At 35.4% G+C, this 27,652-nt stretch overlaps 2 protein-coding genes across 3 annotated transcripts; one reads left to right on the top strand and one right to left on the bottom strand.

Annotated features, from left to right (window-relative positions):
* Positions 1-376: 376 nt before the first annotated feature.
* Positions 377-13,015, bottom strand: LOC106080513 (palmitoyltransferase ZDHHC6). The gene is made up of 6 exons (XM_013241906.2): positions 12,808-13,015; positions 9,922-10,106; positions 1,846-1,927; positions 1,479-1,777; positions 1,129-1,347; positions 377-1,046 (listed from the first exon to the last, which is right to left on the bottom strand). The coding sequence occupies exons 1-6, from the start codon at positions 12,866-12,868 to the stop codon at positions 555-557; spliced, it is 1,338 nt and encodes a 445-aa protein (XP_013097360.2). The 5' UTR covers positions 12,869-13,015; the 3' UTR covers positions 377-554.
* Positions 13,016-16,284: 3,269 nt separating this feature from the next.
* Positions 16,285-27,640, top strand: LOC106080557 (protein suppressor of hairy wing). 2 transcript variants are annotated; one of them, XM_013241972.2, is made up of 9 exons: positions 16,285-16,343; positions 17,013-17,490; positions 18,461-18,619; positions 18,685-19,112; positions 19,190-19,322; positions 19,396-19,586; positions 19,660-19,802; positions 19,864-20,621; positions 27,118-27,640. In XM_013241972.2, exons 2-9 carry the CDS (start codon positions 17,047-17,049, stop codon positions 27,388-27,390), a joined length of 2,529 nt encoding a protein of 842 aa, XP_013097426.2. In that variant the 5' UTR covers positions 16,285-16,343; positions 17,013-17,046; the 3' UTR covers positions 27,391-27,640. The 2 variants fall into 2 exon arrangements, with proteins under 2 accessions (XP_013097426.2, XP_013097427.2); XM_013241973.2 differs by lacking the exon at positions 16,285-16,343 and adding an exon at positions 16,404-16,549.
* Positions 27,641-27,652: the final 12 nt, after the last annotated feature.

The raw sequence follows: 27,652 nt of genomic DNA, 5'->3' as shown, positions 1-27,652 counted from the left end.
GGCTCAATTTTAGGACATGTTTTGGCTTATTTGTAATCTACTCGTTAATACCTTTCGTTTGATATCCATTGTTGACTAGGTGCAACCCATTGAGGGTTGGATTTTTGTCCCTCGGAGGGGTTCTCGGGGATTTGCTCCATAAAGTAAATTTTCCCGAAATGTTTATTTTTCATATTCTAAGCACAATATATTCAGCTGTTTCCAGATTTTCTTCTTTATCTCTGCAAGAGAATGTGCCTGTACCAAAACGATTGATTTGATGTTTGGTGCTTTAGAAATCAACCAGTGGTTACATACAAAATAAGGGTATCGCTATTTCCTTAAAATGGAATATTTCGTACATGGCTATCAATTGTCACATTACAGAAAGTCCGTATTATCTCTATTAGAGAATTTATTACATAAAAATCTTAATAAATATATTCACATACACAATTATTTATATATATAAATAAAAGACAAACGTAATCCCTTTTGTCATCATTGTAGTCTTCCATGTGGCTTTAGGGGGTTTGATTAAGTTCAACCCTATGTAATGCCCTAAAATATTTATGTCACTTTATTTTCTTATGCTGGTGGTGGTGATTGCCATTCTGATGAGGTTTTCGATGATTGCCACCATTCGATTGGACGATCTCCTCCAAATCACTTGTTTTCACTTTATTCACACGTTTTTGTGGTATATCATCTGTGGGAATTTCATTGTTGTCCTCTTCATCGGATGTTACAGGTTGATTTGGTTGTATTAATTCAATAGCACAACGCCGGGGAAACCAACCTCGTAAAGCTTTTTTCTTTAATTTAGCCTCCTTTTGTTCGGCTTCGCTGGCAACCCGCTCACCGAACAGCCAGTGTTTACGGAAGCGTGTTACCTTTATAACATCATCAACCTCCAAACGTAAACGTGGTTCATCGGTACAGGGTGGAGATAAGCATACTCGGAATCCCTGGGAGAACAGAGGTAGATAACTGCCTGTTGCCTTGCGTATACATTTATAGGTACGCGTTCGTGCACGTTTTTCACATTTTTGGGCGATCTGTTCGCGCTGTTTTGGCAGAAGAGAACACATAGGTATATAAGATATATTGTAGGATAAATTATCTTTGTACATTTATCTATTTACTTACTGTCAATGTATACTGATCGCATCCCTCGATAACGGGCCATTCAATTCCAATGCCTTTGGCCACATTTTCATTTTTGAAGACTTGTTTTATATTTTCTTTATAACCTAGATCGTAAGGATATACGAATTCATCCAGATCCGGATAATGCATACGTCTATACATAGCCTTTTCGATGATCCACATTTCGATGCCAGTTTGATTTTTCCATATCGATTTCATCTATTAAGAAAATTTATAAAAAATATATAAACAGTTCGCCTAGAATCTATTGGCATGTCTTTAGTGACATGCAACTTTATATACTAAATGCGCAATAAAAAATTCTTTTTTTTTTTGCCAAATATACTCACCTGAAAATATAAAAGCATTCCCAAGGCTATGACAACACCTATTGCCAAACCCATAGCAAATATACACATAATTATACTGTACATGGTAAATTGAACTGTGGCCAAATGTACCAGGCCACGCGACAGATACCAATAGCGATGTATGCCCCTGTAGAATGAACAACTCAAAATAACAGCGCCATGTAAACTGCCTATGATGGAAAACAACAAGAAATAGGTGAAATAAGCGTGATTGGCCCAACCAACACAGTGGTTAATCCAAGGGCAATGATGATCCATTTTCTTTATACAACGATTGCCTGAAAAATAAAAGAATCGAATAAAAAATTCGGAATTTATCATACGAAATAAAAGGAGCATGAATTACATTTTCTACAATGATGAGATCGGGGAGCCTTATAGCCCTCACAAACTTTACAATATTGTAATTGATCCGTAACATTCGAATCCTGGAAAGAGATTAAAACAAGATCATTATAAGTGGGTATTATTGGGTAAATAGTAAATTCAAGCCTAGAGTCCGTCATACCAAATGCAAAATTCCAAATTTTGCCCATGAACATTCCACTAAGAAACAGGGCAAACTTCTCACATATTAATGAGTGCAGTCCGATTCAAGTTTAAGCTCAATGATAAGGGGCCTCCTTTTTATAGGCGAGTCCGAATGGCGTGCCGCAGTGCGACACCTCTTTGGAGAGAAGTTTAACATGGCATAGTACCTCACAAATGTTGCCAGCATTTGGAGGGGAAAACCACCGCTGAAAATTTTTACTGATGATCTCGCCAGGATTCAAACCCAGGCGTTCAACGTCATAGGCGGACATCCTAACCTCTTTGCTACGGTGGCCTCCAAGTGGTCATTGTTCGTCATACCGCTGTTCTGAAATTGTAAAATTGGGCTATAACAGCAGATCTACTGTAAAATTAATTACTTAACGCCAGCAGACAGTGTTTGCTACTATCAGCAGGCTTTTTTCTGTGAGTGTAAATAAACCTCGAATTTTTAATGTAAACCCCAAACTCATAGAAAAAGCCTGCTGATAGTAACAAACACATGAAAATTGGGCTACAAGAACAACAACAACAAACACTGTCTGTTAGCAGTATTCCTGCTGTTATAGCTAAATGTTTGCAGTATCAGAACAGCGGTAAGAGTGCTGAAAATTACGGCTGCCTAATTTACGATGGGGTTGTTCCAAACTAAAATAAAATAAAATGAAAGAGAAGATTTTTTTTTTTTTTTGAAAGAAATTTCCTTATCGCAACCAGAAAAAAATAATAAAAACATATGATCGGCAGTAACAGGCAAACATAGATAATAGCTGAACATTCCATAGAACACGCTTGGTGAGCAAAACAAAACAAAATCCAAAAAAAAACAACAACAATGAATGCCCGGTACGGCATAACTATGCACGCCACACAGGATGGAACTTTGAACTCCGATTCATATGTGGTTATCACAAGAAGCTCAGCTGAGTACTACCGCACAGGTTGCGTATAGTGGGATGCTTCGTATACGAAATATCTGCAACTGCAGTCGCGGACAATCAGCAATATCGGATGGAAAATCTCAGTGAGAGGCCGAGCGGCACGGGCCTTTGCTTAAATACTAAGTTATTTATGACAAGGCGATTTTCATATGCCCCTGGACAGCGAAATGTGTATCCGATTTGATAAAAGCGACTATGTTGAATTGTTTAAAATAACCTGTTTCCACTAAATGTTATATATTTTAATTCCTTCTTCGCTTGAATTCAGCAATTCCTGAAATTTACTTTAACAAAAAACCTGCACCCTAACAGCCCTGCTGTTGTCATATGGCAACAGGATATTTCAAACCAAAAATATGTAGCACAATATTTTAGATTATTAAAACGTCAAATTTCTACTCAATGGAAAACTTAGTACCGCAAACTTAGTACCAGTTGATTCCCATTATGTTAAGGTTTTCTATGTCCGTGATGTAACAATGTAACGATGGCCTTACTTTACTTTAATTGGCTATGACAGAACATTTGTTCCACTAGCCGAACGTAGAATAGCGTTCCAAGTGCCTCGATGCTCTGCGCTCATTCTAAAATCTCTGACACCAAGTTTCGAGGTGTCTCCCACCAATTGATCTTTCCATCTGGCTTTTGGTCTTCCCGGTTTGCGTGTACCCCCGTGTTTGCCTTCAAAAGGAGCTTCTTCATCCATTCTGACAACATGATCTAGCCAACGCAGCCGTTGTATTTTGATGCGTGTAATTATGCTATAGTCGTCATACAGCTCGTGGTTCATACGTCGCCTATATTCTCCATTAAGGCAAACCGGTCCACATATTTTACGAAGAATCTTTCTCTCAAATATTCCAAGCACTACCTCATCTGCTTTCACAAGTACCCATGCCTCAGAACCATATAACAACACGGGTAGTATCAGTGTCTGTATAATGTAATATTCGTCTGTCCCTTGAATTGTTCCGCGAGCGGAATTTGACAGCAATCAAATGTTTTTATAGCCATACCAAAACACGTTTTTTTATTGGCACTTATTGTTTTCTCTATTTTACATATTTGTTCTCAAATAAATAAAGAAAAACGACCCATTGAAACCAATAAAACAAACAAAAATGATGGCGCAATAGTTTCAAGTGTTGCCACTATAATAGTTTTTTTGCCATTTTCCTCACTATAAACAGAGTACTACTTTTCCGCCTATTTTCAGCCAACGTTTCGCCGACGGTTTTTTTATATGAATTTTGACAGCATTCCGCTTCAAAAGCTGGACAGATTAATCAGCTTAACAGGCAAAAAACTTGAAAATGACAAAATTATTTAACTTATTGGTTTATCCTATTTTTCATTTAAAATTTCAAAGCCACAATTAATTGATTATACAAATTAAAGCATTAACGATATTACGTACACCCTAGTTTCAGTTTTCATGAGTCCCCATCAAATATTAAATTGGATTAAATAAATGGCCACAAGATTAAGGTGTTTACATAAATGTAAATTTTAAACGGAATAATAAATAATAATCCTAGGTAATGAGTGGCGTGTGCATTTGGTTTATTGTATATTTTTTAAACTTGTACTCTTACTACATTTAAATGAAAACTGTTTTTTTTTTTCTTTATAATTATTACACTGCCATCGCCCATTCGTAAGCGCAGCACCATACCAGTCTTATTGCGTGTTTAATCACCATTATTTAAAACATGTATGCCTAATGGTACATTTTACTTGTTGGACAATGCGAACATGGTAGTTGGTCGCTAAACTCTCCTTCGGACAAAATTGTTTGTCAGCCATTCATCAGCACCATCAAATGGGACAAAGCCACTCTATGAAAGTGCTGGTTCTTGCCCAAAACAATTCAAAACAATGCGTTTTAAACTGCAATAATTTGGAAAAACTGTTAGTTTCTCCCAAGTGGTATGATTTAGCTTCTAACTGTTCGGTGTCCTTCGCTGCCATTCCATTCCAAACATCCATTTATATTCTAAGAATATAGGGCAATGCCAATTTAGACCTTTTTCTGTGTCAATGGGGTGGAAAATGTCAAATACCACTTTCCTCGTAACATCAAATGTTTTCTTAATAACCATCAATGGGGGCGACACATGAAAGGAGCCGGAAAAAAGCTGGGCCACTTTTGTAGCCAACAAATTGATCAATGTACAGTTTTTTAAGGCAAGTGAAAAAAAAACTTAAAAAATCTACCAAAGGTTAACTTTTTAAATTTTTTTTCCAATTCATTTAAAATAAAATAGGCAATAAACGTTTTTTTGGAGAAAGTATGTCTTACATTGGTATTATTGGCAAATTACCAATAGTTTAAATTTATTGGCCTTTACATTTACAATAATTTTCCATGTATTAAAGCATTCTTCTTCTTTAAAACGCACTAAGTGCATTTCATCATAAAGCGGAGCTTACGAGTTAGGTCACTTTGTCCTAGCATCGACCATTTTTTGGTAACATCAAAATACATCAAGGCAACAAAACACTACGCAGGAGTTGTTATTCTGAGGAGTATAAATTTCTAAACAGAAAGAGCGTGTTTAGGAGCGTCGCGTTGAAAAATGCAACTCTGCCAACAAATGTCAAAAAACCACTCGCAACAGTTAAACAATTTTGAACTTTGACTGCTAAAAACACAACATACATGTGGCAGCACAGAATGACGCTCAATTTTTATTGGATTTGTGTGCAGAGTTGGATTTTTGAAACGCGATGCTCAAAAACAAAGCTCAACGCCTTCATTCTGTTTCGGCCTTAAAGGCAACACTAGCGTGTTGCCGCGGAACTTCCACAACAAAGAACCTCCAGTGTTTTGCCAGGAGTCTATCAGGCATAGGCGCCGACAGAAAAATTCACTTTATAGGGCGCACATACGACTTCTCTCAAAATTTGGACACCTCTATGAATATCAAACGAATGGTAATAGAGAGTAGATTACAAATGTGCATGAAAATGTCTAAAAATTTGACCCAGGATGGGCCTACAGGGTCTCGAGACTTTGAATCCCTAGCTTAGGCAATATCGATTATTGTTGTTGTAGCAGTGTGTTGTACGCTCAGGCGGCAGCCCTTGCCGATGAAGGACTCCACCGGGTCAATCCGGTATGTACAACCGGCTGCCATGGGATTCGGCAATATCGGTATCAAATGGAAGCGATTGACGAGTAGATTACTAATGTGATAGAGCTGATAACAAATGAAAATAAGTGGTCGATTATGGATGGCAACTCAACTATAGTTGCCTTGCCAGAAGATATAATTGGTATAAAGTTGAAACTTTTTGTCAGTTTCATTTGATATCAGTGTTTTGAATGTTCAGCTACTAAGTGAATTGTAAAAAGGCATGCAATTCAATGGAGAAATGGACATTTCATTAACAAATTTGCCCGTCGGGAACTAAACTGAAGTTGGGTTGCAATCCATTATCGACCTTAAGAGTTATTGTTCAAGGTTTCGTCGCAACCACCTACTCCCTGTGATTTGGTAACCGGGAGTAGGGAAACACGTGAACGAAACATATGAGGGGAACACGTCTTAGTGACTAGCCTAGCTAGCATCCTGTCCTTGTCCCTCAGACACAGAAGTCATTGAGCCATAGTTCACGTCCTATCTTGCGTCGGTCACGCCGTGAGCCAGCGTACAGCCCTTGTCTCATAAACATAGGATACATTCAGCACACGTTCAATCCAACCGCCTACACGTCGCGGTCACCAAATGTTTCGATAATGCCGTGAGTAAATGATGTCTAGCTAACTTAAGTAAGCAGCGTTTCACCCAGTGTCCTGCTGACACACGAATTCGTTTCAACCACATACTGATGAAGTATCTCTATCACGCAGTGAATGAAATTCTGTTTATTCCATGGGTTTTGCTTGTCATTAAGTCTCGTTGTTCATTTGTGTTTATAAAATTGATGTACACGGTAATGGATTCTCCTGATGTGTGCAACTTTAAGAGTAGCAAAATTTGACATGTCATGAGACATGAATATAAATATAGCCTGAGAAAAATAATTTCTTTGGCGGACCTTACTCCGGTAAGCTTTGACCAATATGTTACTAAGAAACAGTGGCAAACCTTAGCACAGAGGTTAGCATGTTCGCCTATGACGCTGAACGTCTGGGTTCGAATCCTGGCGGGACAATCAGAAAAAATTATCGGCTGTGGTTTTCTCCTCCTAATGCTGGCAACATTTGTAAGGTACTATGCAAAGTTAAATTCTCCCCAAAGAGGTGTCGAACTGCGGTACGCCGTTCGGACTCGGCTACAAAAAGGAGGCCCCCTATCATTGAACTTAAACTTGAATCGGACTGCACTTATTGATATGTGAGAATTTTGCCCGATGTGATTACAATTTTAATTAATCCAATCCCATGGCAGCCGGTTGTACGGACCGGATAGAGCCGATTAAGTTCTTCATCGGCAAGGGCTGCCGCCTCAATGTATAACACACTGCTACAACAACAAGAACAATTTTAACCTCCGACTGTCCCAACTTAGCGCATAAGTTTTCATGTCCGCCTGAGACATAGTCTAAAAATTCTTAATGCCCTTCCCAGCAGCAGCAGACAAAGAAATGTTTTTATTCATATAAGGAACTTAAGCTGCAGTGCAGTCAAGCAATATTTTCGGCAGATTTGGACTACATGCATTACATTAAGGTAACAGTCGGAAAAAAAAACTTTCCAAAATATTTAAAAAACAATCATAGGTTTTTTTTCGAAACTTGATTTAATGAAAATTTTGTGAAATTTTTATTATCAGTTTCAGTGAGAAAATTAAAGAATTTGAAGTTTCTTAGAAAATTTCGTCCAAATGCATTACATTAAGGTAACAGTCGGAAAAAAAACTTTCCAAAATATTTAAAAAACAATCATAGATTTTTTTCGAAATTTGATTCAATGAAAATTTAATGAAATTTTTATTGTCAGTTTCAGTGAGAAAATTAAAGAATTTGAATTTTCTTAAAAAATTTCGTCCAAATATGAACTTTATATATCTGCCGCCCATCCCGTCGGCTGAAAGTCAACTTCCAGAGTAAGTTTTATAAATGACACAGTACCTCACAAATGCCGTCAGCATTAGGAAGGGATAACCACAGGTAGAAATTTGTTTTCTGATGTTCTGGCCAGGATTCGCCCAGAATGGAGCCGTTTTAATTTTAATTGTTTTGAGATTCACGTCAACGTGCAGTAACAGTTTACAATAAGGGAACAATACCAAGACAGCCAGTTGTATGAACCGGATTGACTCGATGGAGTTCTTCAAAGGCTGCCGCCTCAGTGTATAACACATAGCTACAACAACACCAACAAGGGAGCACACTACGCCAGCATTGGTCTGAAGATTTCCAACCACTACCGAAAATTGTCTCGAACACCATGTGTCCGACGTTAAAATCGTACTTTCTAACTTCCGCGCCACGGAAGACTTCAGATTTGTATATATGCATAGCTAACGATTAATTTTTCATTTTATTCAGTTAATGAGTAGTCATCCATGAGATTCATGGATGAAGACACGACACATTGTAACAACCTCGAATTTTTATAAAGTTAAAATTTTGGTTACATTTCTATAAAAATCCAAATTCTTTAATTTGCTTAATATGAAATGATGAAATTAAAAATAATTCCTTAAAATCTTTAGTAAAATCAAATTTTACCAAAAAAATTCATGAATTTTTTTCTTTAATTTTTGGATATATTGCATAATGCAAATAGCATTATGTAATTCGAAGCCACATAAGAAACTACTCAGTAAGTTAAAATATTAACAAAAGTCGGGTGGTGCCGACTTTATAATACCCTACACCTACACTATAGGTACAAAGTGAGAGCTATATCTAATTCTGAGCCAATTTTGATTAACTTCGTCGGATGTTTTCAGATGGGTTATTAAACAATCCCTATTAAATTTCTAGCAAATACGTTCAAGCTGACTTCGACCGACTTCGAGCAAACTTTATAGATATTGTAGTCGAGGAAAGCGTTGTACAAAATTTTGGGAATATTGGTCAATAAATGCGCTTGCAGTGGCTCTGGGAGTGAAAATCGGGCGATATATATATATACAATATATGAGAGTTATATCTAAATCTGAACCGATTTCTATGAAATTCAACTGTAATATCGAGAGACATAAGAAAATCCTTCCTGCTAAATTTCGAGAGAATCAGTTAACAAACCATTTTATTGCATTATAACAACAAATCGGACGAACATATATATGGAAGCTATATCTAAATCTAAACCGATTTTTTTCCAATTTCAATAGGCTTCGTCTATAGGCCGAAAAATATGCTTGTACCAATTTTGAAGACGATCAGATGAAAACTAGGACCTGTAGTTTGTAGACAAATAAACATGGACAGACGGACATAGCTAAATCGAATCAGAAAGTGATTTCGATTCGATTGGTATACTTATCAATGTGTCTATCTCTCTTCCTTTTGGGTGTTACAACCAAATGCACTAAGTTATAATACCCTGTACCACAGTAGTGGTGGTACATGAAACAACTCATGATTTTAACTTTTGCGTATCGAATAAGATACGAGATTTAATCAAAATCACCTCTGCTGTTAGAAACTTTTTTGTAAGAACTTTTAAGTCCCAAAACCATAATCTAGATGTTTTCCATTCAATACTGTCAAAAATTACAATTGTTTTGGATTAGCACTTCAGTGGTGTTGATTAACACGGCTATTTATTCATCGTCACTAATTTCACAGAAGGAAGTTTTCAAATAGCCTTTGATAGACTCTTAATTATTATTACTTCATTGCACATGCCCTACCATTTATAGCAGGTAGTTATTGGTTGGCCGTTAACGAGTGGCCGCTTATTAGCTTATAAAAAACGACAATAATTGTACGTCACTATACACACACACATACATATAAATATATATCACCATCCATTGGGTACTTACTTTTGGTTTCCATTTCAGCGGTAATAAACCAGGCCCCGTCAATGTGGCCATAACAAAGTTAAAGGTGGCCAACGAAGAGAGCATTAAAAAAACCGCCTGATTTAGGAAGCCACCTAAGGAAAAATTAGGTGGCCACCACATTGAGTTCATATATAAAGTTGTCAGCGTAATGCATTTTATAATGGCTGCAATAAAAGAAAATCAAAAGGGTTGTAAATCATTTGCGTCAAAATTTTAAGTTGATTTCTGCAATTGCACTAAAAACAGTAATGCAGTTAAGTTGGTAAGAAAATGTACAACAAAGTTGAGCTCTAAGATAAGACAAAATTGCGTGTCTTTAACACATTGTAAGCGTGTAGTTGATGAATGTTGTATACGAGTATATCTACATATTTGAAAATATTACAAAGAAACTAGTTGTATGACATGCACGTTACTCTACCCTTGAAAATACCATCCGTAAAGAGGCAAAACCAAAAGGTGGCGACCTTTCTATTTAAGATAATAAATCTTAAACCCTGTCAGCACCTATTAAATCAGAAAAGGTCACGAAGATAGTAGAAGCCAAATGAAGAACAGCTCCAAAACTAAACCTCGGCAAACTGATGAGATGATTTTCTTGACTTTACTATCCAAAGTCTAGTATAATTTGGTATATAAATCGTCATTATGTAATGTCGTTCTTTGGAAAAAGAATTTTCACATCATAAAAATTCAGTTATGGAAACAATCTTCTTCTGTTATTGTTGTTTATTTACCTATAGACGAAAGATCGTATGAACCGATTTTGCTAAAATATATCAGTAATTGTAGATCTTGGGACTCCAGCAATTGTAGATCTTGGGACGTACAGCAAGTGAGTACGTAGAGGCATATTAACCTTTTTTAGCAGTTGGACTCATGATCCAACCTTTTCGTAGTAAAACCCTAATGTAGCACATTTAGCTTAACTTTAAAAATGAACTTCTTCTTTATCAAAGTTCCGATTGAATTCTCAACAAGCTTTTTGGTCTTCTCTGTTATTACAATGGATTGGTCCTCATCAGTTAGTTGATGATAAATGGAGCTTCAATTTAAAATAATTATATGTAAATTAATTTTTTAACATAAATTGCAAGCTGGTAATTGCTCAGGCAAACCATTTTATCATATTTAATCTTCAGTCAAATCCTCTTTAGTGTTATTTGTTGTTGTTGTTGTAGCAGTGTTTTGTACACTGAGGGGGCAGCTCTTACCGATGAAGGACTCGAGCAGGTAAATCCGGTACCTACAACCGGCTGGCATGGGATAGAGTGTTATTTGTATTTCTGCCATACAAAACTTCTTTGTAGGTGGTGTCTCGCATTCATTAAATGGAAGTCCCTTAATAACCGAACACGACTTATAATTTCCATTTCATTTATTTTATAGTTTACATTTAATCACTGCCAAAGAAAAAGGCTACCCTTATAAGCTTCATGTTGCGGTAAACGCCTTTTCAATCAAAAAAAATGTGCAAGTTGTGTAGATTATTTCTAACTTATCATAAACAGCAATATTACGTGACTCATTAATTATCTAAGCCAATTATTTGTCACGCAAAATAATTAAGTATGCTATATATAAGAGCGTTTTTAAACAAAACATTAAAATTATCGCAGAAACCAAAACCTTTATTTAAAAAAAAAAACAAATGAATAGTCATATCATTTTTCGCAGCCTAAAAGTATGCTATAAAAATGTTAAGCTGAACAAACCATTTCCTTTTTTGATTGGTAAATATCAAAAGCTTCACACTTTGCCTATATTATTAGTCTACCTGTAATAATAAAAATTCCTTCTCTCATTGGCTTTGTATTGATTCACTTTTATGTACCAAGTTATGTAAAGGTTTGTTGTATAGTATTGACTTCTCTACCAAAAAAGGATTATATGTTGGATCAACTTCATTTATATGCAATAGAGCATGCAATAAATACATCAACTAACTATTAAAATGCCTTCTCAATGCCCAACTGTGTCCAACAGTCAAACATACATGTACTGAAATTGAAGTTGAAACCAATTTGTGTTAAACGTCGCGCCCACATCCGTGCTTAGGAATGGTCGACTATAATTGAACATGCTAACGAAAATGCGTAGGATTTCTTTGTTAAAATCCATGGCGAATAGTTTTGGTTCACTTCATTTTACCACACACTATTCTTTGTCTGGGTTCTTGATGACAACCACAAAAAAACAAAGAATATTAGTTGTTAACAAAGTAGTTTCATTTAGTGGCGAAAGAAAGTCTAACTGTTACCACAAGTGGTCTTAGCATACCTGTAAATGGGAACGCGCACTATTAATATCCGGAGTAGACGTTCTAGCGGAAGTATAGCAGGAGTTAATGTGCCATGAAATGAATGGCAGTGACATGAACAGCAAAACACAAGCGTAGAGTATGTCGTGTAAGGGAGGACGACAAAACAATCATTACAAAGTAAATAACAAAACGTTCGAAATAAAATACAATAATTACGAAGATAACAAAATACAAATGTTTAGATTTAGATTTATTTGTATGTTAATAAACCTTCTTTTATATCATTTGCTCAATAATGGGGTAAAGCAATTGATTTTGTTATTTGCAAAGTAGTTGACCCTTTCGTACGCTGCGCCTATGACGAATCCATGCTCTTGAAATAGATAACAAAATTCTAAACGAATAAAATGTCTTTGATTAACACCATCAAAATTAAAATTCTCTTTACAACTATCCCCATTACCAAAATATATTGCCACGCTCTATAAGTAGGCCGAAAAGAATAATTAGAATTTTATTTTACACATTTCTTCTAACGCTTTCCAAAACTAGTGTGTCGTTCAATATTGTTTTAATATCGATGTTGGGGCGGCTTAACTTACTCAGTGCTGTTATGGGTCCCCAATGCAGAAATCTTTTAAAGCTAGACATCTCCGCAGTCATTTTGCAATATTTTATTCTTTTTTATGTAGCAAAAACATGAGTATTTACAAAAGCTTTAACGTGTTATCAACAGGAGAACAGGAAAAAATTCCGAGGAAATCTAAATACGTCCTGCTTATGAAAATTGAAATGAAATCTGTTTACCTGTGTGAAGTTAGCAACTTTGGTATTTTTCGATAACTTTCGATAACATGGTAGCAGTACAAGGTGACTCAAAACAAAAGCCTAAAAATTAAAAGCCTTTGTGGACGTCGAATGTCCAAGGCGTATTTATAAGGTGGCAGTATCGGCGAATTGCAACAAAGCATCTTCGTTGGGAACTCGATTTGTAAAAATTTGCAATCAAGGCGAAAAAAATTTGGTTCGCCGTGACATTTGACGGCAATCAAATGTTTTTGTTTCCATACCAAAACACGTTTTTTTATCTGCATTTATTGTTTTCTCTATTTATTTTATTTTTTCACAAATAAATAAACAAAAACGAACCACTGAAGCCAATAAAACAAACAAAAATCTTGCCGGCAATGGTTTCAAAGGCTGGTAGAACTTTTTTTTTGGGAAAATTTTCCGAAAGTCGTTTGATTTGATTTTTTTGGGTTCTTTGGCCAATTTGTAGCCATTTCCATAAAAAAATAATATGGCACCCATGACGAAACATTTAAAAGTGGTCTCATTTGTACTACAACCACAAATCATGTGGAGCAATCCGCCATCTTGCCATCGAGCTGATCGAAAATGTGTATACATGTGCGTGTATGAGCAGAGAAAATGCAAAAAAATATAACAAAAAAGAGAATGCAGAAAAAATCTGTCATCTTAATAGCGTCAAACCTGACCGGCTGCTAACAGCTGTTCGCGTGAGACCACCTTTTTAGATCCCCCTTGTATGGCACCAAACAATTTATCAGCTGCTTACGAGCATGTGTACACACAAATGTGAGTGTGTGGACCGTACTCAAACTCATATATGTTAACCTTTCTTTTTTTTTATTTATTTTTGAAGTATATTTATTTTTTATATACAAATACTTTCTCATTTATGCATCCACAAATTCTAACACCCATATTCACAAAACTTAAAAGAGCATTATAGTAGGTTTATTTGACAGTTCTATAAAGGATATCTGTCAAATTTGCATTTAGTTTTGTGAATACTTGTGTAAATGTCACTCTGGCTATCTGAGAAAATATTTATGCCAGGCGAAACAATGACAGGTAGTCTCATTTGTACAACAACCACAAATCATATGATGCAATTCGCCATCTTGTCATCAAACTGATCGTAGTTTTGCCAACACTCACGTACATGAGCAGAGAATATGCGAGAAAGAAGATAACAACAAAGAGAATGCAAACAAAAACCTGTCATCTTAATGCCATCAAAACTGGTCGGCTGTTAACAGCTGTTTGCGTGATACCACATTTTTAAATCCGCCGAGTATTTATGCCAATCGCGGTTAGAACATTATATCTTAGCCATTCCACCACTTGCATATGGCTAAATTATTTAAAGGTTATCTCAATTTTACAACAACATTAAAACTATATGGTGAAATCGCCATCTTGTCGTTAAGCTGATCGACGTTTTGACACACGCAAGAAGAAATTTTTGTGGGTGCACATGTGCAGAAAGTGCGCGTACATGAGCGGAAAATTTGCGAGAAAGAAAATAACAACAAAAAGAATGCAAACAAAAATATGACATATTAATACCGTCATCTGACGTCTTAAAATCGTGAGACCACCTTTTTAAATCCGCCTTGCACTTGCAATAAAATTGCAAGCATCACCGCTTGATACACATTACAGTGGTCGGGTAATCTTATCGATACGACCAGTTCTTGTTCTTTAGAGCACCCCCCACAATTCTTGTTCTTTAGAATAGCCCCCAAAGCTCACTTGGTCTTCTAGTTTGGAGCCATTCATAAAGAAGCATTTTTCATTATTAGTTATATTTTAGTTTCAATCGGTTCTATCAGAATTAGTGGTACAGTACTTTTTATCAAAAAGCGGCTCGGGCAATGCGTAATGCTGTGTTTTATTTTAGCGCTTTCCAGTCAAGTCAAGTCAACAACTGGATAGCTATCGACATCATGCGTTAACAGATAAAAGCTACCGATGAATCGCGATATAGTATCGAATATAGGATAGTGGAATGCTTTAAACGGAGTAGCTGCAACTGCAGTTGCGGCCAATGAACGATATCGAGCGGAGAGGCCGGGCGGTACCAGCTCTTGCATAAATTTTGAGTGTGGCGCCTTTTAATAACCTGTGGCCATCCTGTTCCCGCGGCGATCGTCTTTTGGCCCGGAACCAGCTTCTTCACCTACAGGAGCTTGACGCCACCTCCACATGAAAATGTGGCTACAACAACTAAAACCACGACCCAGCTTTGAGAACCACACGGGTTGGAACTCTGATCTTCGATTTGTGTAGCGTTCATCGTCATCAGGAGAAGCTTAGCTGAGAACTACATATTGCCATGACATAATTGCCAGGTAGTGTACCGTAAACAGTTGAGTAAAATTTTTTCTGCACTATCTGTCAACGAGTTTTGGTTGTGTATGTATAATAGTTAAGAACCATTCACACACAAACAACGAAAAATGGAGCGAAGTAGTAACATACACAAAATCAGAGTTGCACTAATCACTGATATTGACAGATAGCGCACTCAATATTTTGTTGTTTGGCAACTGCCACTTCCTGTAAATGAAAATATCTTGCAGATTGCTGATGCTTCGTATATGGAGTACCCATACAGAGCGATATGCAGAGTTTCAGTAAGAGGTCGCGAGTCACTGGCTCTTGATATGACCGATGGCCATATATATATAATGGCCATATATATATAATATATACATATATATATAATATATATAATATATATATAAATATATATATATATATATATATATATATATATATATATATATATATATATATATATATATATATATATATATAAATATATATATATATATTTGTAGTTGGGCAAGATTTTACCTACTTTTGATATACTTTGTTAAAAAAAAATTAAGCCAATATGAGCTCATAGTGCGCATCGACATAGGTGATTTCCATTTAAAAAGATCAAACAAATCAGGGTTGTTAAAAACTTTACTTTATGAGAGAGCGCGAGATAAGAGAAGTGTTGTCTACATATACCACGTACGTACCTATTTCCTATTTGGTATGGTTTAGTAAAGTTTTACATTAAAAACAAACAATATATAATTAAAATATGTATAATAATAGGTTAATCATAATGTCATGATTTTTGTATATTTCATTGATATACATTTAATTTTTTTGGTAATATAGAAAATTTTACGGTATCTGAATAAGTGATCTTCAAAAACGTTCGAACGGAATTTGTTGGATTGAAGTTGGCATTACTCAGTTATTCCACATTTTCTTAGCATAAAATTAGGTAAAGACTTTTGGTAGAGAGAAGGAAAAGCAAGAAAAATTAGTAAGTTAGTGCAATACATTTTAAAAAAGATGCCAAGATTTCAAGGCAATGAACTGAAAAAAATGCAAGTGATTAAAAAACCAGCGTAGTACTACTCATGGACTAAAATTTGACCAACTTTCCCTGCGACGTGCAAGAAAGCAGCAAGCGCATAAAAAGACAACCGTAAAACCGACCACAGAATTTGTGTTTATCTAATCTCTCAAGTACAAACTAAATTAAGTATTAAAAGTGCAATATGATAATATTATTGTTTGATCGAAAACAAGTGGAAATAACACTTTGAAAAGTATGCAGCAAATCATTTGGAAAAAATTCAATTGGATTTTACATTTCTGTTTTTGGGGGCGATCGTCGCATTCATATATACATTCATACACACGTAAATGACTTTGTATAAACTTGTTGCGCTGTCATCGTTGTTGCTCTTACTCATTTATTCTCTCGTGGATTATTTTCATTGTTGTCTACATTCCATACCCATGTAAAGAGAGAAGAGAGCAATGTAATAGGCCCAGTCGCCATTTTCAATTTTAGGGTTGGTGTTTTTAGGCGACTATCGACTGTTTGTGAATTGCATTTATTGTATATCAAAATGATATTTTTGGATAACGTCATAGTACTGTGAAATATTTGCCTAAAAGCTTACTTTATGTTTTTAAAATTTAGATATCCTTGAAAGGCATTTGTGTCAAACATCAAGATGAGTACGAATGTGAAGAAAGAAAAAGTTGAGAAAATGCCGGCGCCACGCAAAATAAAAATCTTGAATGAAAATCAAACTCCAGCTGCCCCGGTAACTGTGGTTCCTGTGGTGACTTCTGTACCTCTATCTCCCACCAAGCAAATGACTTTGGGAATAGCTAAACCAAAGGCTCCAGCTCCTGCTATGAAGCAAAAGAGAATGGATCATTATCTTGTGCATACTGTAAAAGGTGAAAAGAATGCTGAAGGTGGGGAAGAAAGTGAAACGATCAATTTTATTTTGACTGAAAATGACGATGAAGCCGGTACAACCAAGCCCAGTGGAGAGATATTGGAAGAAGTTCAAATAAGTGATGATGAAAATGATGCTCAGTCGGAGAGGACACAGGAAATTGTTGAACACGTTTGTGGCAAATGCTTTAAGACATTTCGCCGTTTAAAGGTGAGCATTGCTTCGTGCTTGTAAATTGTTATTCTTATGATCTATGTATATATTTTTATTCGAAGATTGCATTGTCGAAAATACATATATGCTGTATAAAATAAGTTTGCTGCCTAGAGTACCATGTCAAACAATTCTTTTTAAAAGGACCTTTTTGAAGTTCATATTCAATCCCTAAAAATATGCAATATTATTACAGCTTGATAAATAAGCTTAAAATCGTCGCGATTTTTTCACATAATTTTAATCTAACTCCTGATTTTGGAGACTCGCAGATTTTATAAGCATAATATTGCTTCTGTCAGGAGGAGCGTGAGCATCTTACCATCAAACGTGATGCTTGAGTTCCGTAGCTTCTCTCCAACGCTTTCAGCGTAACGGTTCCATATAGTCGACCTTTCTATAAGGTAGGTTGTTGCGCAATGATAATGGGTCGAAAATGGATTACAACCCAATTTCAGTTGAGTGGCCAACGGCCAAATTTGTTATAGAAATTTCCATTTCTTGATTAAATTGCATATGTTTTTACAAATTATTTAATAGATGAACTTTCAAAATACCGATATTGATTGAAGCTGAGAAAAAATGTATACTTAATTTTAATTCATGTTTTCGTCGCTTGGCACGCAACTATAGTTGCGCCACAATCTATAATCGACCCCGCAAGTATTATCATTGAGATTCAGCAGAGTTATGTCTATCACCTCTGACAAACTACTTATCTAAAAAGTCATATATGTTATTGGTATGCAGTATTTGAATTTGTTGACACTTACATCAGCCAATATTTTATTTTGTCATGATTTACTTTATTTATTTTTTTATTATGCAATTATAAGTCACAAGTGGTAGATTAACAATTTGTTAATAAATGATTTGCCATGTTCAACCTAGACAATTATTATAGTCATTACATAACGTGGACATACTACATATTTATTTATTTTTTATATTTTTTCTTCCTCAATAGGGCTTGAAAAAACATTTGGATTATTGTCGCTTTGATAGTGGCTATGAATTGCGTAAACAGGAAATGCTGAAAAATTTGGAGAAAATCGAAAAGGATGCCGTCATTATGGAAAACAAAGATGTATGCTTTTGTTGTGGCGAAAGTTACGATACATTTCATGTGAGAATTCTTAAATCTGAAAATTTTTAAACTAACTATTAACATTATTCCTTGTGTATCTTCAGTTAGGACACATAAATTGTCCTGATTGTCCTAGGTCCTTTAAAACCCAAATGAGCTATGAACGTCACATATTTATAACACATTCAGAATTCAATGACTATCCTTGTAGCATATGCAATGCCAAATTACGTAGTGCCAATCTATTGAAGTTGCACGAAGATCAACATAGAAATCGCAAGAAACCTTTTGCATGTAAAATATGTGGCAAAGATTTTACACGTTCATATCATTTGAGCCGCCATCAGAAATTTAGTTCATGTTCGGCCAACGAAAACGACACCTTGCATTGTAAGGTATGCAACAAGGCTTTTTATCGTTTGGACAACTTGCGGGCACATCTCAAACAACATTTGGGCACTCATGTTGCCAAGAAATCAGAATATATGTGTCCCATATGTAAAAAATGTTTTTATAGTTTATCCACATTAAAGTAAGTGGCATTAGTATTTACCCACTTTTTCTATTCTCAACTTTTTAAAATTCGTTTCTTTCAAAAATCTTCCTTAGCATACATACCCGTACACATACTGGTGAAAGACCTTTTGATTGTGATTTGTGTGAAAAGAAATTTCCCTCATTAGTGGCTTTGAAAAAACATAGGCGTTATCACACCGGAGAGAAACCCTATACTTGTTCAGTAGTATGTAAAAAGGACATTTTTTTCAATGATGACAATGTTTTTTGCTTTGCTATAATTGAACTTCTCTGTTTAGTGCAAACAATCATTTGCTGTCAAGGAGGTATTGAATCGACATATGAAACGTCATACAGGCGAAAGGCCTCATGTCTGCACAGAATGTGGCAAAAGTTTTATACAAGGCACCCAGCTGCGCACACATCTTAAAACACATCTTAGGCCGTATGCATGCGATCAGTGTCCAGAGAAATTCAAGACTGAAAAACAGTATGTGTCTACAATTACTAAACAATTAATAGCTCTTGTTCTTATTATTTTCTGTACTATACTGTAACTTTAGATTGGAAAAACACTCAAAGTCTCATAATGTTAGCCGCAAACCCAGAGGTCGAGCAAAAATGGTCAAGAGATGTGATATCTGTAAGATAGGTTTCAAAACAGAAATCGGTTATGACCAACATATGGAAGCTGGCAATCATATTAGTAAGTATTTGTTTATATTTTTCTGTTTTCATCCTAATGGACAATTTTACTTTCATTCCAGCCCCTATACAAAAACGTAAACGCAAGAATCGCACCGATTGTGCTGTGTGCAAAGAAAACTTTGACTGTGTACAAAGCCTGCAATTTCATATTCTTAAAGTCCATCAGGAAGATCCCGAAACGTTTGTCAACGAAGATCCATTTGCCGATCGTAGTGAATTTGAAGAAGCAACTACTCCACCACCACCACCTATTCCAGCACCAAAAATCATCAAAATTGAAGATTCCCAGGGGCAACGCATTGAGTTTGTAACAACAAACAGTGATGGGGAAATATTGAATAGCAGCATTGAAGGTCTGGCCAACAAGCGGATTATTCACTCAACTCCAAGCACAAGCACCACCAGAACTACTGCACAATCAGACTCTAACAATGTTGAAATTTTGGAAGAGTTCATTATTAATAATGGCCCTACCACTTCAAATGTTTCGGGCGAAACCATTATTTTATCTAATGAAGCCTTTACCGTTATTCCCCTGGAATCGCATGGTGGTATTATAGAACCTGTCACCACTAATACCATTGCTGCCAAGACATTTAGAACACCGGAAAATAAGAAAGAACGCAAATCATTAGCCGAAAGTTTGGCTGCTGCCATTGCTGACGATGATAATTTAACACATTTCAGCACCGATGACGAAGAGAAATTAAGTGAGGAAGATTTGAAATTAAAGGAGAATGTTAGCAAGTTGCTCGATATGTTGGTGGATTCGGTGACTCTGAAGAAATTTGGATGGCCAGATATTTCGGAAGAAACGGTAAGTATTCTGTTAGGGAAATTTTGTAATTTTAAGCAAATACAGTTGGTTACCATGCTACTAAGAAGATGTAAAACTATTTGGGTAAGAGGGTTTTGGCTCCTAGAGAGAGAGGTTTGAGCTGCAAGATAGTGTTTCAGACTTACTTAGACGTTTCCGTCCTTTTTGATACCACTCGAACAGGAGAAGGAATATTTGTTTACTTGGTATCCACTCGAATACGGTCTTGTAAGCTTTGCTTTAATGTTGTAGAATTATCTCTTTAATTCAAAAGTGTACTTTGAAACTTCCTGGATACAACTCAGAGTTGTGTTTCGTTTGTAACATATCGAAATATCCATAATCGATTCTACAGAGTACTCATGTACATCATGATCGTCGTAAATTTCTAAGATTATCTAGCCAAGTCCCTCTATCCGTCTGTCAATCTGTTGAATTCACAATACAGTCTTTAAAAATTAGGACAATGAGCTAGAACTTTGCATAGATAATTTTTTTGTCATTGTTTTTTTTTTTGTTGTTATCACATTTTTGTATGTGGAGGATGCGATTATCGTGAAGCTTCCAATAGGTAAGCAAACTTGTTCCAGTCCATAGCATCGATCGATTGGGAACATGATGGTCATTGATCGCTATTTAAATGGACCAATAATTTACTTTTGTCATATAGAGTACCACAGGAACTCAGTATGTAAGCAACTACAGCCTCCTACGGCCAATTCCACTGTAAGCAACTTGTGGACAACGCCATACATCGTCTACGGCTGTCTTCATCGTATAGGGCTGTCGCCTCAGTGTACAAAACACTGATACGACAATAACAACTGCAGCAACGTGTGTGGACGCGCCTGGTAGCTCTCAGCTGGGATTCTCATGATAACAATGAACACCACACAATTCGGAGCTCAAGGTTCCAACCAGCATAGCTATCCATAGGCAGGAATTATAGACCACTTATAGACCTATCTCTCGATTGAACTTCGACTGAACTTGCTTTTGCAGTACAACTTTCGTACGAAGGTAACGTGGTTAATTTGATAAAAGCATGGGTAAACACCGACAGCTGAACTCGTGAACGCTGAGCCCACGTGTAATTCAAGTCGCGAGCGAGACACTGAATACAGATTAAAAAGCACAAGTTGTTGTTGGGTAGATAATTTTGAAAAATAACCACCATTCAGTGCTTGGTAGTATTTTTATCTCGACGCTACAGTGGGATATGAGGAAAAACTCGCTGCACACTGAGTCATATGAAAGCGTCTCGCTATCATTTTCATCTGATCACATAAATCGTTGTAGTGTCTGTCTCATGTAAAAAACCTACGCGTGTGTGGGTGAGTGTTTACCAAAGGCCTGCACAAGACCATTCCAGGATTCGAACCCAGGCGTTCAGCATCATAGGCGGACTTAGGTGGATTATGGCACCATGAGGACTTTTCGCTATTTGAGCAAGTTATAATACGGAGAATGTTCCGAGCAGAATTTGATACCGACCCCAGAATATAAGTGCGGGTGTCGTGGATTCGATTCCAACTAGAGTCTTGGGTCTGTCACTACCAGGATTGCAGAGTCGGAGACGAACAATTTTGCCCGGAGTCGAGATAATTTTCTCGACCCCGACTCCACCCAAAGTAAAAGTAATAAAAAATGTTTCAAAAAAAATCTAATAATTTTTTGAATACAATTTTGCTGTTTTTAAATTAAAACTCGTGGTCTTTTTGTTTTTTATTAAAATTATTTATCCATGTTTTTTTTTATGAAAATCGGGGTTTGTTTTTTATTTGGATATATCACCTTAAAATGCATTCCATTGTAATATTAATTAATAAATTCAATGAAAAACAAGCAAAAGCTTGCTAAGTTTGGCCGGGCAGAATCTTTGGAACCCACCACCATGGATTCTGCTAAAAATTTATACAAACTAAATTTAGACGAAGGGCATAATTTTATTCATTTACCAAACTTCTGTCAAACCAGCAAAAATTAAAGCTTCTAGGAACCGAACAAGGATAATCGAGAGACCGGTCTATATGGGAGCTGATTTAAACCGTACTTGGCACAGTTGTTAGGAGTCATAACAGAACACTACATGCAAAATTTCAGCTAAGTGGGACAAAAATTGCGACTTTCAGGGGCTCAAGAAGTCAAATCGGGAGATCGGTTTATATGGGGGCTATATCCAAATCTGAACCGATATGGCCCATTTGCAATCCCCAACGACCTACATCAATTATAAGTATTGGGTTGCCCAAAAAGTAATTGCGGATTTTTCATATAGTCGGCATTGACAAATTTTTTCACAGCTTGTGACTCTGTAATTGCATTCTTTCTCCTGTCAGTTATCAGCTGTTACTTTTAGCTTGCTTTAGAAAAAAAGTATATTTGATTAAAGTTCATTCTAAGTTTTATTAAAAATGCATTTACTTTCTTTTAAAAATCCGCAATTACTTTTTGGGCAACCCAATATATGTGGAAAATTTCACGCTGCTAGCTTTACACGTTCGACCGCTATCGCGATTTCGACAGACGGATGGACGGACATGGCTAGATCGAATCAGAATGTCTAGACGATCCAGAATATAAATACTTTATGGGGTCTCAGATCAATATTTGGAGGTGTTACAAACGGAATGACTAGATTAGTAAACCCCCATCCTATGGTGGTGGGTATAAACGAAAGACCCAAAGCTTGAAATGAAAAACGGCAAGATTAAAAAATAAAACATTCAAAATTCCAAGGAAACTTCTCTTGGAGAAACTTGTTTGTAGAAATATTGTTTTTTTTTTTTTAAATGTTATTGCTGTGTTGTCTTTAAAGGAACTTTCAAAAAATTTTTTTTTTCACAAAAATGTCATTAAAATTAAAATGTTGTCTTAAAAAAAATTAGAATTTCATTAAGGAAATTTTGTTTTTTTAATTTTTATTGAAGAAAAATTTGCACATTGTGTTAACAAAAAAAATCTATAAAATGCCATTTAATTTTGTCTTAAAAAAAAAATCTCGTTGACATTTTGTCTTTAGGGAAAATTGCATTGGAATTTTATTTTGGAACAATTTAAAAAAATATCAATAAAAATTGGTCTTTAAAATTTCTTTAAAATTTTATCGTAAAAAATGGCATTGATATTTTTTGTTTAGAAATTTTTTTTATTTAATTTTTTTGGAAAAAATTGCTTTAAAATATTGTTTAAAAAAAATCGGTGGACAAAATTTTTATAAAATTGTATGCTTCAGAAAAAATTTCATAAAAGTTTGAAGCTTTAGAAAAAATTTTATTTGCATGGAAATTTTGATTTTGGAAAAATTTCATTAAAATCTTGTTTCTATTTAGAATTTCTAACAAAATCAGTACATATTTTAGAAATCATAGACGACATAGTTACATAGGACATAGTGTACAAATTTGAGAAGTTCGGTTGATAAATGCGCTGGCAAAGGCTCTAGCGGAAGTCGGGCGACACATTTACTTGGTATGCTATATCTAAATCTGAACCGATTTCTTTGAAATTCACTTGTAATGAGAAGAGACATATGAGAAACTTTCGTGTCTAGTTTCGAGTATCGACTGATAAATGACGACATTATTGCAGTATTAGTCCAAATCGAACGAACATATATATGGGAGCTATATCTAAATCTGAACCGATTTCTTCAAATTTTAATAGGCTCCGTCTATAGGCCAAAAAAGAAGCCTGTAATAAATGTGTACACAAACTAAAGTGGACAGACAGGCGGACATAGCTTAATCGAATCAGAAAGTGTGTCTGGGTCGATCGGTATGCTTGTAATTGGGTCTATCTCTCTTCTTTGTACGACAGTAGTGATGTAGGGTATACAAATATTAACAACTTCCACCCGTATTCTAAATAAGTAAATAAAATTGCTTAGTATTAGAAACTAAAATCAATCTGAACCTAATTACCTATTTCTGACGGCCAACGACCTACATCAATAAGAAGCATCTATGAAAAATTTCATGCGGATAGCCTCATTCGTTCGAACGCCATCGTGATTACGCCTATGTGTTGAACGGATGGGCGAATATGGTTAGACTGACTTAACCCATTAACGACAAATGGGTAGAATAATACCCAAAAATAGAACTGTCTTTGAAAAATTCCAGCTCGAGTTAGAAAAAAGTTCATATTGGGTTGCCCAAAAAGTAATTCGGCTTTTTCATATAGTCGGCGTTGACAATTTTTTTCACAGCTTGTGACTCTGTAATTGCATTCTTTCTTCTGTCAGTTATCAGCTGTTACTTTTAGCTTGCTTTAGAAAAAAAATGTAAAAAAAGTATATTTGATTAAAGTTCATTCTAAGTTTTATTAAAAATGCATTTACTTTCTTTTAAAAATCCGCAATTACTTTTTGGGCAACCCAATATAATGGAACTTGGACTGGCGTAAAAAGGACGAATAAAGCTAGTTAAGAAAATTGCCGTCATGTCATGTTTTGGCGGAAAATTGGCTTGCAGATAGTCGGCAATTTTTTTATTTTTTATTGTCATAAAATTAAGAGATTTTTTTTGTTACAAAAATTAAGTGCTTGTAGTCGACTCCGGATTCGAGCAATCTTCCCGGAGTCGAGTAAAAATTGCTCGACCCGCAGCCCTGGTCCATACTATTGTATTATAAGAAAGAACGTATATTTTCAGACAGCGTCTATAATCTAACTTGTCCCATTAAATAGAAAGTTATCTTAGCACGACGCACTATGGCGCGTACAGCGGAAACAGTTGGCAAAAATCAAAATTTTCATGTGCGCCTACGAACTTTTGAAAGAACCTTTCATATGTAAAACATTCCGACGATTTCAAAAATGCTACCCGAGAATATATCTCGACTCCGACTCCCGGCAAAATTGTTCGGCTCTGACTCCTGGCTTGATTCTAACTCTCTTTTCGTACAGCGGATCCATATGTTTTTCGGGTGTACCTTTCCTCGCTGTCCTTTCGAGTTCCAGTCTAGGACATTTCTCGCTATATTATCACGCGGTCGGTGTAGGATATAACTCAACCAAATCTAGCTTTTCAGATTTTGAAATGCTGCCAAATAGACATTTATAGGTCTATCGTTATAAGAGCTCTTAAAGCCCTACAAATATCTATAACTTTTTATGAGATTGGAGTTACAAATTTTTTTTAAGATTTCAGTCAAGATATCTTTGTTATTTTTAAAATTGTGGCATTATTTCTTTGCCAATTGTAAAAATTACAAAATTCTCCGAATAATAAAAAAAAATAAAGATTGCCCTTTTCTATTAAAAGTTATTCAACTAAAAATTTCCGAAAAAAACTAAAGTACGAATTATGATGAAAATTTTACAAATATTAAAAAAAAATTAAAAAAAACCTTTTTCATCTCTTACGTGATCAATGTGTGTTTCAAAATGCAAATAAAACGAGTTTATTTCATACTTTCCTCGACGTTTCGTCGGCTTTTTTTCGACTTTTTCAAGAGTTTATTTAGCGAAATCTATTAACAAGAGACGCTTTTAAAATATTTTTTCTGTTTTGTTACGTTTATAGTTTTTACTTACATTTGTTAACATTTGCATTATTCTCTTAATTTATTAAAAAACTGGACATCTCGACACATTTATAATGAATAAAAAAATAAATAAAATGTAAAATATTGCAGCGAATAATTAAAAACTAATATTACAGAACTATATTTACACTCTAAACTATTGCAACGGAATAGTGTAGCTTTGTCCTCTGTCGTGTTCATCGATACAGACGTCGACGTCTCTGTTGTATAAGTAAACTTTCAAGTGTATACTTCTTATTTTCATACCCTTTCTCTGTCAAGAATTCTGACAGCTTTAAAGTCAATGTTGTGTCCCGTCTCTTTAATGTGTTGTGATAAAGCTGTGCTTTCTCTGCCTTTCTTGATGTCTGCTTCGTGTTCTGCCATTCGTATTTTCAGTTTTCGTCGATTGGTGCCCATATAACACATATTGCATTGTTACCCTTCTTTGCCATTGCACGACAATTCGTAAACTACATTGTCTAGTTGGAGTTTGTCTGCTTTGGTAGTTGTTGTTGTGAACAGCTTTTGTAGTGTATGGTTTGATTTGTATGCGATTGTTGTTTTTTTTTTTTTTTCGTTTTCTCAGTTTGGTGCCCAAGCTTTGTTCTTTGTTAATTTGGGAATATATGTTACACTGTTTTTCAGTTTTGGTTGATAATTTGAAAATATTAAAGGAGAAAAAAACTTAAATAAAAAAAATTACTCCACTTAGTCACCATTTTTCCACAAATTTTGTCTTTCATGAGCCATAACCCTTTTCAAGCGTTCATACAATGAAACGAAACGAACGACTCAAACCGCGCCACTGTGCGACGGTAGACCAAATACTTTCTCTCCCTCTGAGGTGAATGGGGAAGCGTAAATGTTTGTTAAACCAAAAAATTATTTATATTTTTCATTTCTTTTACGACCGTTTTTTATTGTCCTTTAGAAAACCAATGCATTATTTTTCTTTTTCTTTTAGGTTCTCTGCAAAGTCATTGAAAATTGTGGCCATGATCTCTCCAAAGATCAGCATAATTACAATGAATGGGAGTATGCAAGTCGTATGCGTGAATATGTCAAACTTTTATTTACCGTCGTCATACACAATGACTCCATTAAGGAATTGCTCAACAATTATCCCATCGACGAAGTTATTGAATATGTATTGGGCAATGATGATGATGACGACGAGGATGATGAAGATGAAGCAAAAGCCATTAAAAAAGAAAAGGAAGACAATAAAACGGTGTAAATGCGATGTGATGACTCAAAAGAAAATGTACTCAATTTATAATATTATACATATGAATATATTGTTTTGTTTGGAACAAACATATCAACTTTAGCTATGTTTACCATTGGGGCCTTCGTCTTGGATGATATTTTCAAAAATGTATATAAATATTATGTACTAAAAATTGATTCCTGGAATTATATACAATAATTTTTACTAATACATCTATAAATCAATAATAACCAAATAGTTTTCTAAGCATTTTTTAAAAGCAATAAAA

This window comes from Stomoxys calcitrans, chromosome 2 (assembly GCF_963082655.1).
Source record: "Stomoxys calcitrans chromosome 2, idStoCalc2.1, whole genome shotgun sequence".
Lineage (NCBI taxonomy): Eukaryota > Metazoa > Arthropoda > Insecta > Diptera > Muscidae > Stomoxys > Stomoxys calcitrans.
The sequence above is the reverse complement of the archived record's forward strand: the minus strand, read 5'-3'. Positions and strand labels throughout refer to the sequence as shown.